Below are 16542 nucleotides of genomic sequence, written 5' to 3'. Positions count from 1 at the left end.
AAGGAGCACACACCACTGCTCAGGCCTGGCATTCTGTAGTAGTTTTGAGGAATAAGACCCTCCCATAGATGTGGTCAGACAGAGCAAGGATGAGGTCACGTTAAGGTGAGAGAGGAGCAGGGAGAAGGGGCTTGCAGAGACACCTGGGCTAGGCAGACGCTATGAGAAGGCAGGCAGGGCGCGAAGGCCGCCAGCCGCCTGACCACGCGAGGCCGTGCAGCACGGTCCCTGCGACTCCGTCACTCCAGGGCGGATGGTCAGTCTTTCCCAAGACAAGCAGGCAGCCTACTGGTCACTCTGTCACTCACACGCCATGGACGGTTGCTGCCTTTAGGACCCTGGCCCCTAACGTAGGGTTGCAGATGCCTGCACAAAAATCCAGGGCAGCGACCTGGGCTGTGGCACCATAGTGTGTGCTGGCACCCCGAGGCCTTTGAGACAGGGAGCAGGCGGGGCGAGGCTCCTGCCTCTCCCCAGGAGGGGACCGGCTGCCAGTACCTGTCAGTTGTTCCTAGAGGGGGCCTCTGCCAGTCTCGACCTAGCCCAGACACACAGGAGAGACAGCCGCCTGACCTGAGAGGCCACGTCAAGACACCCACGACCCTGAGGAATGGATGGCGCCGCGTCAGCCCTCTGGCTAAGCCCAGTGTGTGCTTTTTGCCGTGTACTGTCTGCAGGTCAGCAACGTGGCCCAAACATCTGGGTGGGGGGATGGAGACCCACGTCTGCAGACCGGAGCTAGGCTGTCTGCCTCGGCAGGTGTGACAGGCGACGGGCCTCTGTGCATTCCCAGTCCCCATGATTCTACTGAACTGGGACTGAGGAGTCTTGAGGCCAGCGGGCAAGCAGTGCGCTGAGTCCACAAGCTGCGGCGGCTGAGCCAGCACGAGCCGCGGCCGTCCCTGCCGGGCCCAGGACACCAGCTCACCTGCATCCCGATGATGGCATAAATGAAGAAGAGCATGGCGATCAGCAGGCAGACGTAGGGCAGGGCCTGGAAAGAGCAGAGCTGGGTGTTGGTGGTGGGCTCTCCTGTTAGTGGACGACACTGTGCGGAGTCCTGACCTCTAACACAAGCATGGGCTGAGCCGTGCTGAGGCCTGGAACTTACTTCTCCCAGGGCCTCACCAGAGAGCTGCGAGAACCCCCCCGTGCCCGGACGGCTGTGCCACTGCTCATCCAGCAAGCGCCCGGACTTGCTCCCAGGGCCCTGCAGTACCACTTGCTGCTCCCCCCAGCCTGGGGACTGGTCAGCGACCGGGCCACTTGTCCTCAGCCCTCAGGGGCTCTCATCTGCTGGTAGCACCTTCCTTCTCAGGGTGAGCGCCCCTGCAGGGTTCCCACACAGAGCCTGCCTGAGGCCATGTGGCGGCTTCCTACTTGCACCCGCACTGCCCACCCCTGGGGATGTGGGCATTTCCATGTGGGGTGGGTGCTCTCCGTGCTGGCTGGGAAGCCCCTCTGCCCCAGCAAGCTCTCCACGAGGGTCCCCCATCCTGAGTGTGCACAGCATGGCTCCTGGGGTCCACTGCGGCTTCCAGACACGGGAGCAGGCAGCGCTCAGCACGGCAACTGCCCACAGGAAGCCTCTGCCCTGGAGCCATCCACACTTGCACAGGGGCTAAAACAAGAGCTGCGGAGGCCGGCCCTGGTGACCGCTGCAGAGCAAGGGCTGGGGGAGGGGGAGCTGGAGGCAGGGAGTCAGCGGCCACCGCCTCAGCTGCTCTCCCGCCTGGTCTTCCTTCTATCTCCCAGCTCAGCCCTCCCTTAACTCCGGGGAGGGGAGCAAAGGGAGACATGGCCAGTGCTCAGGGCTGGTGGGGGTCTTGCCAGTGGGCCCCACTTTGCAATGCAAAGGGCTTTGCTGGCCTCACAGGAAGAAATCTCTGTGCTGTGCCCCCACACTGTTCTGAGAAGGAAGCGTCCACCGTGACCCATGGCCAGCCATGTGTGATGCCTGTCTCTGCCCTCAGTGGCGCCTGGTTCTGCAGGGCCTGGTGCTGATAATGCGATGCACCCATCTCTTGGGCTGCAGTCCCCAGGAAAACAGGTGTTTTTTTTAAATTTCCTTTTTTTTTAAATTTATTTGAAAGTCCGAGGTATATATAGAGAGATCTTCCATCTGCTGGTTCACTCCCCAGATTCCCATAATGGTTGCATCTAGTTCAGGCCAGAGCCAGGAGCTTCCTGCAGGTCTCCCACGTGGGTGCAGGGGCCTAAGGACTTGGGCCGTCCTCTGCTTTCCCAGGCCATAGCAGGGAGCTGGATCGGAAGCAGAGCAGCCAGGACATGAACCAGCCCCCATCTGGGATGCCACAGCACTGGTCCCAGGAAAACAGCATCTGTGCATCCAATTCTGAACCCACATTTGCCTGAGACTCCATTGGTAAACTCCTGCTAAGGCTTCAGATTTCTCCTTTGTCATCTAACTTCGGGAAACTGGTTTGCAGGAAAGAGAGGCCTTGGGGGGAACAGCCAGACACAGATCCAGGCTGCTCCCAGGCGTGTGAGCACCCTTGCTGCTGGCCGGCTCCTCTGTCAGATGCCGAAGCCTTGGGGCAACCAGTGGTGGGGAGTGGCAGGGCCACACTCCCCTTCCAGACAACGAGGAGCCACGAGGCCGGCTTGTTCTTTTCTGATTAAAATGTAAAAAGTATTGGAACAAGAAAGGCAGCTTGGTAAAGTCATGACCTCCCCTCTCTGAACCATTTAATTTCGACTTTATTTTCAGGCACACTCAGTGAAAAACTTTTTTATGTACGTGAGAAAAACGTCAGCATTTACACAATGCTTAGGAACCTTAAGGGCAGTGAGTTTACGGTCACTGCCAGGGCTGACCATCTTTAAAGACGTTTGGAAAACCTCCCTGGAGTCTCTTGGGGAGTGGGTCTCGGGCCTGCCCCCTGCACGGCACAGGAGTCCTGCCTCTGCAGTACCACACGCCGATTCCTGTCCACGCATGCGCAAGGACCTCCATCGTGTAGCTCGGCGACTGCCTCAGGGAGCAGGCAGCAGTGCCGCACGCGGGACAGTCCGAGCGGCCTGGCTGCAGACCTGCTCCGGGAACCAGCCAGGCCCCTGCAAAGGCCGAGGGCCGCCAGGGCAGCGGCCTCGGGCACAGGGCCCGAGCCACGCACCACCACCTGCTTTCCAGAAAAGGGCTCTGCCGGCCGACTGCTGGGAACCTCCTGCGATCCAGGCCACCCTCCTGGCTGGACATGCTGGGGCCGGGGCGGGGCCAGGCCGTGGCTGGGGGCGGGGCCGGCGTTTACCTCAGCGGCCAAGGCTGGGGGCAGGGCCGTGGCTGGGGCGGGGCCAGGCCGTGGCTGGGGGCAGGGCCGTGGCTGGGGCGGGGCCAGGCCGTGGCTGGGGGCGGGGCCGGCGTTTACCTCAGTGGCCATGGCTGGGGGTGGGGCCGTGGTCGGCGTTTACCTCAGCGGCTGTGGCTGGGGGCAGGGCCATGGCTGGGGGTGGGGCCAACGTTTACCTCAGCGGTCGTGACTGGGGCGGGGCCGGCGTTTACCTCAGCGGCCGTGGCTGGGGATAGGGCCGTGGCCTGGACGGGGCCGGCGTTTACCTCAGCGGCCATGGCTGGGGCCGGGCCGTGGCAGGCGTTTACCTCAGCGGTCGTGGCTGGGGCGGGGCCAGGCCGTGGCTGGGGCGGGGTCAGCATTTACCTCAGCGGCCATGGCTGGGGCGGGGCCGTGGCTGGGGCAGGGCCGGCGTTCACCTCCGCAGCCGTGGTTGGGGGCGGGCCTTTACCTCCACAGCCGTGGTTGGGGGCGGGCCTTTACCTCCACAGCCGTGGTTGGGGGCCAGCGTTCACCTCCGCAGCCGTGGCTGGGGTGGGCCTTTACCTCAGCGGTCATGGCTGGGGCGGGGCTGGCGTTTACCTCAGCGGCCATGGCTGGGGCGGGGCCAGCGTTCACCTCCGCAGCCGTGGTTGGGGGCGGGCGTTCACCTCCGCAGCCGTGGCTGGGGGCGGGCGTTCACCTCCGCAGCCGTGGCTGGGGGCGGGCGTTCACCTCCGCAGCCGTGGTTGGGGGCCAGCGTTCACCTCCGCAGCCGTGGCTGGGGGCGGGCGTTCACCTCCGCAGCCGTGGTTGGGGGCGGGCGTTCACCTCCGCAGCCGTGGCTGGGGGCGGGCGTTCACCTCCGCAGCCGTGGCTGGGGGCGGGCGTTCACCTCCGCAGCCGTGGCCCGCGCCGGGCTGGGGCTCTCACCTTGAAGGACTGCACGAAGGTCCAGAGCAGGATGCGGATGGTGTAGCCCTGGCGCAGCAGCTTGATGAGCCGCGCGGCCCGGAACAGCTTCAGGAAGCTCATGTTGAAGCCCGTGGTGTTCACCAGCTGCCGCAGGGAGGGACAGGGAGGGACGTGGGCGTCGCGGGGGCGAGCTGGCCTCCTCACTCAGCACAGGGCAGAGCAGGCTCCGTCCTGGCTGGCCCAGGGCTACCTGCTGAGCCCTCACTCTGCCTCCCCGGGGAAGGCCAGGCAAGCGCCGCGAAGGCGCCCTGTGTGCTTGGCCCTGACGCCTGCGCAGATCAGATCTCGCAGAGCCGCCTGCACACAGCGACGGGGGTGTGAGGAGGCTGCACAAACTCGGGGAGCGGCCCCGGCAGAGAGCTCCAAGGGCTCAGGCGCCGTGCCTCCTCTGGGTCAGCTCCTCAGAGATGTGGCAGGGCACGGGCAGCCCTGTCCCACCTGCGCAGCCGTGGGGTCCAGGGTCTCCCTGCAGTCTGCACGCACTGGCTGAGGCTCAGAAGTGGGCAAAGGTCCTCCCCGGAAGGGGGGGCAGGTTTTTCTGGGGTGCCCACACTCAGAGGGGGCAGGTTTGCTCTGGGGTCCTCACACTCAGAGGGGGGCAGGTTTGCTCTGGGGTCCTCACACTCAGAGGGGGGCAGGTTTGCTCTGGGGGGTCCTCCCCACACTTGGGGGGCAGGTTATTCTGGGGTGCCCACACTCAGAGGGGGTAGGTTTGCTCCAGGGGCTAGAAGAGGCTGAGCATGCACGACCAGGCCCGCAGACAGGGTCCCGAAGCCCCTCACCTTGCTGTCAGTCAGGACGATCTCCGTGATGCTGCCAATCACAGTGATGAAGTCGAAGATATTCCAGGTGTCACGGAAATAGTTCTGCCCGGTGGGTGCCGCCCCAGGACACCAGGAGGAAGAAACGAGGGAGAAAGACACCGTTTATCCCGTGATGCCGTCTGTCACCTGAACTTAGACTGTGCCAGTCTACGTGCCTCCCAGCGCCACAGCTTCCTGTTTCTGTTCAGAACGCCGTTTTTCTTCCACTAACCTGGAAATTTCTCACTTCTCTCTGCTCAAAGACCTCATGTTTGAAACTCTCACCATATAAGAAAAAGATTATTTTATCTTTCAGCAAACATTCATTCATGGGTTAACCACTTCACTGAGGTCTGGTGGCCAAACAAGCTGTCCATGCTTAATGTACACAACCTGCTACATCTGGGGCTGAGTCTGTGCCACAAAGCCATTGCCACCATCACACTTTCAGCTGTCAATGAAAGTCACAACACGCCAAGTGACTGGGGTCCCAGCTGATGATGTCTACAGGCAGGGGTGCAGGGCAGCATAACACAGGACAGGAGCCCCTCTCATTCCTGGTTTTACCTTCCACAGCTTCAGTCAGCCATTGTCAGTGACAGCCCAAAAACATTAAATGGAGAATTCCAGACCTACACAACTCATGTTGTAGGGTGCACTGTCTAAGCCACGTTATGAAATTTTATGCTGTCCTTACACAACCCCTGGACTGTGAGTCGTCTCTTTAACCAGTGATTCACACTGTGTATGCTACCCGTATGTGGCTGCTCTGCAATCAGTGCTGGGGAAAAAGGGCCACTCATTCCACTTTACCACGGTCCCATGTACAGCCATGCTGGCAACGCAAGATGCCAAGCAGCCCAAGTGTGACTCCAAGGGAGGTGAAATTCTGCACTTGACAGGAAAACACAATGTAGTCACACACTGCCTACAGTATTCCAGCCAGTGTGGGCAACACACTCAGTCACACAGGCTGTCACACACTGTACACGGTGTTCCAGTCACACAGTAAGTCACACACTGCACACAGTGTTTCAGTCACACACTCAGTCACACACTGCACACAGTGTTCCAGTCACACAGTAAGTCACACACTGCACACGGTATTCCAGTCACACACTCAGTCACACACTGCACACAGTGTTCCAGTCACACAGTGAGTCACACCCTGCACACGGTATTCCAGTCACACTCAGTCACACACTGCACACGGTGTTCCAGTCACACACTGCACACAGTGATCCAGTCACACACGCTCAGTCACACACTGCACACGGTGTTCCAGTCACACATACTCACACACTGCATACAGTGTTCCAGTCACACACACACTTACACACTGCGTACGGTGTTCCAGTCACACAGTCACACACTGCACACGGTGTTCCAGTCACACATGTTGTTACACACTGCACATGGTGTTTCAGTCATACACACACACACACACACACTGCACACAATGTCCCAGTCACACACTGTACACGGTGCTGCAGTCAGCAACAGGCTGTGTTCTCAGTCAGAAGCTGGGTAACAACGTTCCAGTCAGCAAGAAGCCCTCCCAGGTGTTCCCAGAGGATCCTGGGCCATCTCAGTCTGTAGAGTATGCTCCAGGTTGTTTGCACAACCAGGAGAACACAGCAGCCCTCACACAACACAGACCATACATAATGCGGTCAGCACTGTGCACGGTCTCAGACATCACTGGCACCTGGTTGTATCCCCAGTGGGTAAAGGGCTACCACCACCCAGACCCATTTTACCACAAGTTTTGAAGTCAGAGACACCAGGATTTGAATCCTAGCTCTGCTTTCTACTAACTTGGGACAAAACATCCATCCTCTCTCAGCTCCGTTTCATTCATGTAAGAAAGCAATGAGGCAGACAACGTGGGCATGGGAGATGCCGGTGCCTCACAGACCACCCAGAGGTCTTAGCGCCTTCCCTCCCATTCACGGCGTGACCTTCCCAGAGCCACACCGCTCCCCTCAGCTTCTTCCTTTAAATAGCAGTGGGGGTATGCACTGTGTCCACTCCCAGTGCTCCAGACACGCTGGTGGGATTATTATTACGTGCATGCCAGGGCATCCTGAAAACCCAGCGCACTAACACAGGTTTTCACAGAAAAAACGCACCAGGGAGAAACTACGTGTAGGTTTCAAGATTCTCTTATCCCTTAGGTCCCCTCTTCCACGAACTTTTTGAAGTACCTCGCACATTAATGCCAAGTGACTCATCAGGGCTAGAGCTGCCCCTGGCACTCGACTAAGGACAGGGAGGGCAGGAGGAGGAGGCTTCGGGGAAGACGCCCAAGCATCGCCAGACCCAGGAAACGCTCTCCTCAGAGCCAGGCTGCACTCAAGGCTGAGCTGCTGCTCAGGTTCCTTGCTGGTTTATTGCTCCAAGTCTCCAAACACCCAAGAGGGAGCCAGGGAGAGAATGTGGCCACCTGTGAGGGGTTCCTTCAGCTCCCCACCCCAACGACGCAGGGAGTGGGGTCTCAAGAGACGGCAGGCACCCCCGCAGCCAACACTCACGGGGATCAAACCAGAGTCCCTGTTCTAGCTGCTGCCGGACACAGCTGCTTTGCCAGGAAGACCTGAGAGGGCAGCTCATCCCCTGGACAAGAGGGAAATGGTGCCAGGTGCATCCCGCTGGGCGCACTGCACACACTCAGGTGAGCGGGTCACAGAGGGTGTGTCCTGTTGGTAGGGCACAGGGCTGGGTTTTCTTGATGCCCTGAGAGCACATGTGAGCGTCGGCCAAACAAGTCTGATGAACAGCTGAGAAGTGAGCGGAGGGTTTGTGCCAGAATCTGCCCCGACTCTCCCCAAACTCAGCTGCAGGACCCCCCCCCCCCCCGACACACACCCTCAAAGGTCATGGCCTCTGCACACAGGCAGCATGCACTATTTCCACTGGCAGAGATCACTCTTCCCGGCCCCTCTGCCAGCAGACACTCACCCATCAGTCTGTTCCTTGTTGCCCCTGAATCTAAAGCACACTGCAAGTCTCGCGACACCCCCCACGCCGCCCTTACTGCTCAGAGTTCGGCAGGAGCAGGGCTGATGGCTGGAGGAGTGGGGAGCCGGGGATGTGGCCCCTCCTGTGTTGTTAGCTCTGTGGCCACCCACTGAGCAGGCAGCACAAGCCACCCTTGGGTGTGCCGACCACCTTTGGAACAGCAGGAACGTCCCCCTTCCAGCAAAGGCGGGGTGGGTGCCGCCAAGTGCAGACTTGGCAACATACCACGAAGCCAAAAGCGATGACCTTCAGGACACACTCCAGGGAGAACACCATGGTGAAGGCGATGTTCAGGTACTTCAGGGCCAGCTCGTAGGTGCAGGGGGCAGAGTAGTACTGCCAGGGAGGGAAGACAGCAAGAGTTAGAGCCACAGGGAGAGGGTTGACTGCCCCAGCAAGCACACACACACACACACACACACACACACACAGAAAAACAGCCCTGGCCCTGCCCAGTCCCTAGCAACGAAACAGCTGGCCTGCCTGGGGTGGGGCAGGGCAGAGACATTTTCTAGGGCAGCTCTTTCTCATCCAGTGTTCAGCTGTACCCAGCGCCCCTTGACACCCCACACCTGGCACTCCCCATCTGTTGGAAGTGGAACCCCACCACCTCCTCACTTCTGCACCCTTTCTCCTTTGCACCCAGTGCACCACCAGTTCCCAGAGCCTGGGTCATCAGAAAAGATCAGACCACAGAGATTCCATGTGCGAAAGCAGGCAGAGGCAGCAGACTGGACACCGGCGAGCTCCTGGCCTGCACGCACAGGCTGCTGCTCTCGGAGGAAGAGGCCAGCACCGCGTCTTTACCTTCATCATCAGCACGACGGTGTTCAAGGCGATCATGGCCATGATGGTGTACTCAAAGGATGGGGACACCACGAAGTGCCACACGCGGTACTGAAATGTGTGCCGGTTCTGCGGCATGTAGCGGGTGAGTGGCTTGGCACTGATGGCGAAGTCGATGCATGCTCTCTGCAAGAGAGCCACAGGGTTAGTCCACAGCAAGTTTTCTGAGTGGCTGGAAGCGGCTAGTGTGTGCCAAAGGGCAGGGATGGACAGGCAGAAGTTGAAGTGGCCACAGGGGCCACCTCCACAGAGCCACAGGAGCTGCCCCTGGGGGGCACTTAATGGCACTGACGAAGTCCCTCGAGGCAGCAACGGCTGAGACACTTAGAGTGGACGCCTTTCCCGGCCCCCAGCTGAAGTCAGATCTGCCTGCCATGCCCCTGCAGGGCCCTGTTATACTTCTCCCAGCTCAGGGCCTACTACCGAGACCCTGCCAAGGGCCAGAATCACGCTTGTCACCAGAGAAGCAGCCGTAAGGCCCACTGCTTGCCATTCCAGCACAAGCCATGGCAGCTCCGTCACCACATCCCCGGCTGGCACGTTTCTCTCTTAGCAGGCACGCACAGGCCCTCAGCAGCTTCCCACCCTCAGTGCTCACACCAGGGCTCCAGCCGGGAAGTGCTCAGGGCACGTTTCTGCTGTGCCCGAGCAACAGGCTTGCCCAGCTTCTGCCCACAGTTCCATCCAACACGGCTCCTCCCGCCTCCCCAGCTGGCCCTCCCCGGGCCTCTGCCGCACCACCCTCCCCGGGCCTCTGCTCCCCTCCCCTCTCCAGGCCTCTGCTCTCCTCCCCTCCCCGGGCCTCTGCTGCCCCCCCCCCCGCCCTCCCCCAGTCTCTGCCCTGCCAGCACCTCGTTCTTCTCCAGGCTGCACTCCTCCATCATCTTGTCCCCCTGCTCTTGGAAAGTGATGATGATGAGGGCCACAAAGATGTTGACGAAGAAGAAGGGGAAGACCACGAAGTACACCACGTAGAAGATGGACATCTCCATGCGGTTGCTGCGGCTCGGGCCTCGGTCCTCCTCGGTCACGTCCACAGAGTGCTGCAGAACCCTGCGGGCCAGAGTGCTGCTTAGCGAACGCGCCCCGGGGATGGCCCTGTGGGATTTCCTGGACTCTGTTACCTTGCCAGGTCTGTCACCAACCGGGCGGCGTGTCACTGGCACACAATCCACGCCCCTTGCTCTGGCAGGCACCCAACGCCTCCACACTTCTAAGGGTAATGGCTAGGTTATGCCCAGAGTCCTGGAGTTCCTCTAGGGAGCCTGCTGCCCACCAGGCATGCAGTCCCTACTGGGGCTCCCAAGACCCAGCCTCAGAAGCTGATGTGGGAGGTGTGGGAGCGCGGGAGGGGTCTCGGTTCTACAGCTCATCTCCACCCTCAGCTACCTGGAGCCCGCAGAATCCCTGAGGTCCCTGTGCCCTCCTGGGGGTGGAGAACTGCTGGAAACCCACTTTGTCTCTGGGAGTCAGACGGCTCCACTCAAGTAAGTCCTCAATAACTGGCTGACACACAGTTGGCCGCCTTTGCCAGCCCCTCGCCCATTTCTCCCGGGAGGATGTCTGCCTCATCCCTCTCAGTTGTTCCTTCCCTGGTATGGTTCCTGGGGGTCAGCCTTCCCGTCTCAAGGCAGCTTCGAGGGGCCCCTGCCCCTCAGACAAGCCTGCACCTGCCCAGCACTCACTGAGGCCAGCCTTCCCCCGTGGACACGGTGAAGAGGGTCAGCCTGCACCTGCCCAGCACTCACTGAGGCCAGCCTTCCCCCGTGGACACGGTGAAGAGGGTCAGCCTGCACCTGCCCAGCACTCACTGAGGCCAGCCTTCCCCCGTGGACACGGTGAAGAGGGTCAGCCTGCACCTGCCCAGCACTCACTGAGGCCAGCCTTCCCCCGTGGACACGGTGAAGAGGGTCAGCAGAGCCCAGATGATGTTGTCGTAGTGGAACTCGTGGCGCTTCCATTCACGGCCCTTCACTTCCATCTTGTTTTTCTCATGATCCACATAGTTGCCTCTGAAACCACGCAGAAACACGGCACCAGGGAGCTCAGCAGCTGCCAACGGCATCAGTGGGATGGGCCTCCGAGAGCTCCCTCCTGACACCAACGTGCATCTGGGGCCCAGGCGGGGGGGCCACGCCCTTCAGTGATCACACCAATCACCCAGGAGGCAGGTATTTGCATGGAATAAAAGCAGGACTGCGTTCAAACTTATCCCTGCCTCGTCGCCCTGTCACCTTGTGCTGAGTCAGCTTCCACAGCTACACTGTGCTGGCTAAACCCATGTCAACGGATGGCAAGACTGAGATGGAGGAACGGAGAACACCGGGCCACGTGTGCCATAGAGGGGCTCCAAAGAGCTGCAATTTCCTGTCTTGTCCCTCTGCTGAGAGGCAGGGGACAAGCAAGGGGGAAGGGCGGCCAGCGGGCCCAGGCAGCCGGAGGATGCGCACGGGAGGCTGAGCAGGAAGTGCACTGCGTGGGGGCACTCACATGCACTCCTTCTCCGTGTCCTTGGAGCTGTCCGTGCAGTAAAAGAACTTTCCCTTGAAAAGCTGCACTGCGATGACAGCGAAGATGAACATGAAGAGCTTGTACACGATGAGGATGTTGAAGACGTTCTTCAAGGAGGTCACCACGCAGTCAAAGACGGCCTGCAGAGGGGTAAGGCACAGGGCATGAGCCCCTGAGGGCCTGCAGAGGGGTAAGGCACACGGGCACGAGCCCCTGAGGGCCTGCAGAGGGGTAAGGCACACGGCATGAGCCCCTGAGGGCCTGCAGAGGGGTAAGGCACAGGGCATGAGCCCCTGAGGGCCTCCGGACGGGGGTGGCACAGGGCATGAGCCCCTGAGGGCCTCCGGACGGGGGCGGCACACGGGCACGAGCCTGAGGGCCTCTGGACGGGGGTGGCACACGGCATGAGCCCCTGAGGGCCTCTGGACGGGGGTGGCACACGGCATGAGCCTGAAGGCCTCCGGACGGGGGCGGTACACAGGCATACGGCCTGAGTCTGAGGGCCCCTGGACAGGAGCAGTACAGGGGCGTGAGTCCCTGAGGGCCTCCAGACCAGGGCGGTACACAGGTATGAGCCCCCAAGGGCCTCCGGACAGCAGCGGTACATGGGAATGAGCCCAAGGGCCTCCGGCCAGGGGTGGTACACGGCACGCAGCCTGAGCCTGAGGGCCGGCACATGGTGGCAGGCCACGTGGTTGAGCCCCTGAGGCCTGTTCACTGAAGCGGAGCCGCCCACCCAACCCAACACTACTGAGAGGTGGCCCCAGGGGTCAGCCCCGAGCTTCCAGGCTGTGGCCCGAGGAGGACGTGTGCCCTGCATGTGGAAAGCCCAGGCAGTGGAGACCAGGTCATCAAGGAGAGGGGCCCTGTGGGACGTGGCACGTGCACCACTGCTGGGAGCTGGTGACACTGAGCCTGTGCCTGTGCCTGTGCCACATTCTCTGACCTGATTCCAAGCTTGTTCCGTGGCATTTCCAATGCACCCCTGTCTCTATTTGAAGGGTTTATTGTCCTTCATTTGCTCTGCATCTGCCCACACTCCATCTCTGCAGGTCAAGCTGTGCTTAGCATGGAGGTCAACAGAGTAGGGGTGCAGAGCTGTCCCAGACACAGGAAGCTGCGCTCCAGAACCCGGCTCCTACCTCCGCTCCAGGCCCTAAGCTGCATGGAGCTACGGGCTCCTGCCTCCGCTCCAGGCCCTAAGCTGCATGGAGCTACATGGGAACCGGGCACGTTTCCAGCCCTTTAGGTGACGGTCTAGGTTTTAGGTTCAGCTCCCTGCACTCACAGCCCGCAGTGGTGCTGCCTGTGTGCAGCTGGGCTCTTCTTAATGATGCTGGGTGAAGCGGTGTTGCTCTCGGCTCTGCACTGCCAGGAACAGGAGCGTCGGCTCAGGCAGCCTCGGCCTCGGGTAACCACACTGAACAGGAGACAGCTCACGACTTGGTGGTGTTAAGCGAGGCTGGGGCGGCTTCCGGCAGCTCATGGTCTCTCTGGTGTCTATGCTTGGGTCTGGGGCCTGTTCTGTGGCTATCAGGTCAGGAGACCGGGCAGCCCAGCCATATGTTGCCCAGGGGAGAGAAAGGACTGTCCACAGGCACTAGCCCACTGCCAGGAGGAGCAGGTGCCTCTGGGGGTGCCTGAGGGGGGAAGTGGAGCCAGGAGGAGGAGGTGGCCAGGCCACCACCCCTGGGCCCTGGGTTCTGAGGAAGCCACACCTCAGTCAGGGCAGGGCTCTCAGAGGGGACTCTGCTGTCACCCAGCTTGTTTGTTTTGCCTCCTGTATGCAGCACTTTGGGGCCAGGCAGTGTCAAAGGTCAAAAGCCCAGCAGGGAACTAGACCCGGGCAGCTGGAGAGTCCAGTTGGCAGCTTGGTCCTCGGACACAGGGACTGCTGAGTCTTCCTATAGGGTTGGCTCCCTTGGTTCACAGCACATAGGAGCTAAGGGTCCCAGCCCCCAGGGGAACTAGAGTCCCACAGGAACGCACCAGGGTCGTTCTGCACCCAAGTCCCAAGGCTGAGGGTGCCAGCTGTGGGCTCCTCTCCATGTGGTCGGGCTCCCAACACAGGCCACACTGACAGCCCCGGGGGTGGGCTTGGGGGGCTGTCCCAGCCCAGAGAACCTGGTGGGGCTGTGGGGAGGCCCGGCGGCCTGCATTCTAGGAAGCAGCCAGGCAGGCTCCGATGCAGGTGGCCTGGGAGAAGTTCACAGTTCCAGACTCCCCCTGCGTCTTGGGAAGCATTCAGGTGTGCGGCACGCCTGCCGGCAGCGTGGCCCAGGCGCAGGCGTGTGAGGGGCCCTGGGCCCCCACTCGCAGGAACCTGGGAGGAGGCGCTTTGCTCCCACGGGGACTTCACCTCCACTGACACCAAGGGAAGTGCAGCCCCAGGTTCTGGAGCAGGAGGGACCTGGGCCAGGCAGGTTCTGCACGGGGCACATGCCCTGCTGAGTGCCCTTCCCCCTCTGCCTGCCTCTTGGGAAGCACCACGCATCCCTGCGCAAGTCACTCACCTGTCCATGCATCAGTAGAAAGAGGCTTTCTGGGTCTAGAATTACCAGGAGCAAAACCAGCCCAGGGCACCACCGGCCCCACGTGCAGCCGTGAGCTCTGGGCCACCTCCTGGGCACAGACCAAAGCCACGTGGCTTCAGTGTGCACTTGCGTCTGCACCGAGGAAGCAAGGCCCCACATCCACTCCTGGGACACTGGCCATTTTCCTTTGAGACTAAGAACGGCCCTTGGCTCCCACAGGAGAAAGCAACTCAGCTCCCCGTGGGTAAAGGGGAGACGCCGTCCAGAGGCGGCGGAGGGACCAGGCAGCCACAGCAGAGGAGAGCACAGCGCGGCAGGCCCGGGCACTACCTTCAGCTTGGGCAGGCGCTTGATGGTCTTCAGGGGCCGCAGCACACGAAGCACACGCAGCGACTTGATGGTCTTGATGTCGCGCCCCTTGTTGGTCCTGCAGCGGCACAGAGGGGACAGCAGAGCCGTGTTCCCAGGACTGTCCTGGCACAGTGGGGCCAGAGTGTGCATGCACACAGGCACACAGCGCGGAACACACATGTGGCAATGCCCAGGCGCACCTGCACACACTCAGACTCCTCCCTGCCCTCACAGCCAATGTAGTACCACTCACCACACACGGGCAAACTGAAGGGGAGACCCACCCCCCACCCACAGGACCATGACCTCCACTCTGCCTCCCAAGAGCTTTTCCAGAACTTTCCAAATGACCCCTGCTACCTGGAACAGGAGCCCACACTGAGAACAAGTCACTCCATGTTTGCCTCTCTGCATAGCTCAGGCGTGTAGGAGGCATGGGAAGGGGGCCACGGGAAGGCAGGGAGGAGAGGAGTGGGGGAGGGGAGGTAGGGAGGGCATGGGGGAGGCCAGAGGAGCACAAACCTCCTTCCCTGGGCTGCCCATGCCAGAGCTATCCGCAGGTTCCTGGCCAAGACCAGGGCTCGCATCCCAGTGTCCTGCAGATGTGGCCCCTTCATACGCCTGCACCTGCATGGCCACAGGAAGCCCTGGGCCCCCGGCCACCTTTCAGCCCTGCCAGCCCCTCAGAAACTCTGCTCTGACAGGGAACAGCGTCTCCTTCATTTCTAGGAATGAAATGAATAATCAACTTGCATTTCCCGTTCCTCCCTGCTTGTCCCCTGAGATTTCTGCATTCAATTTAAGTAATTTCACTTTGTAAAACACAGGTGGCAAAGAGGCTGAGCAGCAAGGGAGGCCCTAGCCGGGCTCCCCACCTCGTGACCCAGGCAGGGGCGGGCTGCGGAGGTCAGGCGGCAGCCTCCTGCTCTTGCCCTGCCCTCCTGCCACCCCACCCCCAACTGTCTTTCCACAGAAGAGAGGGGCAGAGACATTACCGCATCCAGGGGACGCTCCCATGCCTGCCTCCGGCCATGGCCCAGGAGCACCACATCCAGGCCTCGCTCGCGAGTGCCCTGTAGGCATCCTCACGGCACCGTGGTCTTGGCAGACTGCCATGCTGCAACAGGCTCCTCCTCCTGCACAGCTCTAGGGCACTAAGCAAGAGCAGCCCAAATCCGGCCCTGACGACGACCCTTTCCCAAGAAGGCCTGGCAACTGCTGATCTTTGAACCGTGGGTATCGGGGAAGACGCCACTCACACACACGCAGCACCCCGTTCTCAGTGCACCTTCTCCCCCCTCCAACCCAACCCAGTCTCTTTTACTTCAAAGAAAACCAAACATATTTACCCCAAAGCATTCCTACGGAGAATCCGGTCCGAGGCAGTCAGAGGAGAAAGGGGGTGGGCAGAGAGGAAAGCGGTCAGAACGCTCATGGAGAAAGGGGATGGTCACAGGGCAGGGCTGAGGCACGGCTCCAGGGCCCACCCTGGCCTCGGCGCCTGCAGACCGCACATGCGTATGGAAGAAGGGCCAGCTGGCTGCCAGTCGCCACGGCCCCGAGCTCCACAGCCCGCAGGCCCCGCGCTGTTTGAGCAGCGTGTGCTAGCGCAGGCCTCACGCAGACCCTCTGTCCCCATGAGTGTGTAAGCAGCCCGGCTGGGGGAGGGGCACCTGCTCATGGCCAGACATCCTTCTCCAGGGGAGACGCTTCGGTCACAGTCTCGCTCACCCAGGAATTCATCCCCAGGGACATCCAGCCCCACCGCCAGGGCCACTCTGAACTCTCACTCATCAGCTCAAAAGTGGGGGGCTTCCCACTGTGGGCTCTGCCACAGGCAGGAGGCCGGCGAATTGTCCTCGAGACACACACACACTCCAGAGCACACGCCCTTCCCCCGTCCTAGCTCACAGACAGGTGCCCAGCACCCGCGGCGTCCGTCCATGGTGCTTTCAGCCCTTGCCCTTCACCTCTGAGTCTCGGCACCAGCAGCACCGGCTCGCTGAATTCCGGTGCTGGACGAGGTGCTGGTGTCCACCTGAGTGCGGGGAAGCCCAGCTCTAAGCACCATCGTGGGTGAGTGCCCCCGTGGTCTCACCTGTGTGCACCCTGCCCACTGCCACTGTGAAGACGGCTGCAGGCCGGGCGTCAGTGGCTACTTGCTGGTCACAGCAGTTGCCTTCTCCCTGTGCACGACAGCAGTGAGGTCAC

General features: G+C 61.1%; 1 protein-coding gene across 13 annotated transcripts in view; it reads right to left on the bottom strand.

The window, feature by feature from the left end:
• CACNA1E (calcium voltage-gated channel subunit alpha1 E) overlaps positions 1–16542 on the bottom strand; it is a 366950-nt gene that overhangs the window by 21462 nt on the left and 328946 nt on the right. For 11 of the 13 annotated variants that reach the window (XR_011381220.1, XM_070054903.1, XM_070054898.1 and 8 more), the window contains 10 exon segments: positions 15681–15692; positions 14311–14407; positions 11426–11586; positions 10810–10947; positions 9787–9988; positions 8897–9061; positions 8315–8425; positions 5048–5131; positions 4224–4349; positions 929–994 (listed from right to left, as the gene is read on the bottom strand). Coding sequence is in view for 12 of the 13 variants with exons in the window: in XM_070054903.1 (XP_069911004.1) it covers positions 929–994; positions 4224–4349; positions 5048–5131; positions 8315–8425; positions 8897–9061; positions 9787–9988; positions 10810–10947; positions 11426–11586; positions 14311–14407; positions 15681–15692 (1162 nt within the window). In the remaining variant the exon portion in view is untranslated. 13 annotated transcript variants of the gene reach the window in all.

Source organism: Oryctolagus cuniculus, chromosome 13 (genome assembly GCF_964237555.1).
Source record: "Oryctolagus cuniculus chromosome 13, mOryCun1.1, whole genome shotgun sequence".
NCBI lineage: Eukaryota > Metazoa > Chordata > Mammalia > Lagomorpha > Leporidae > Oryctolagus > Oryctolagus cuniculus.
The sequence above is the reverse complement of the archived record's forward strand: the minus strand, read 5'-3'. Positions and strand labels throughout refer to the sequence as shown.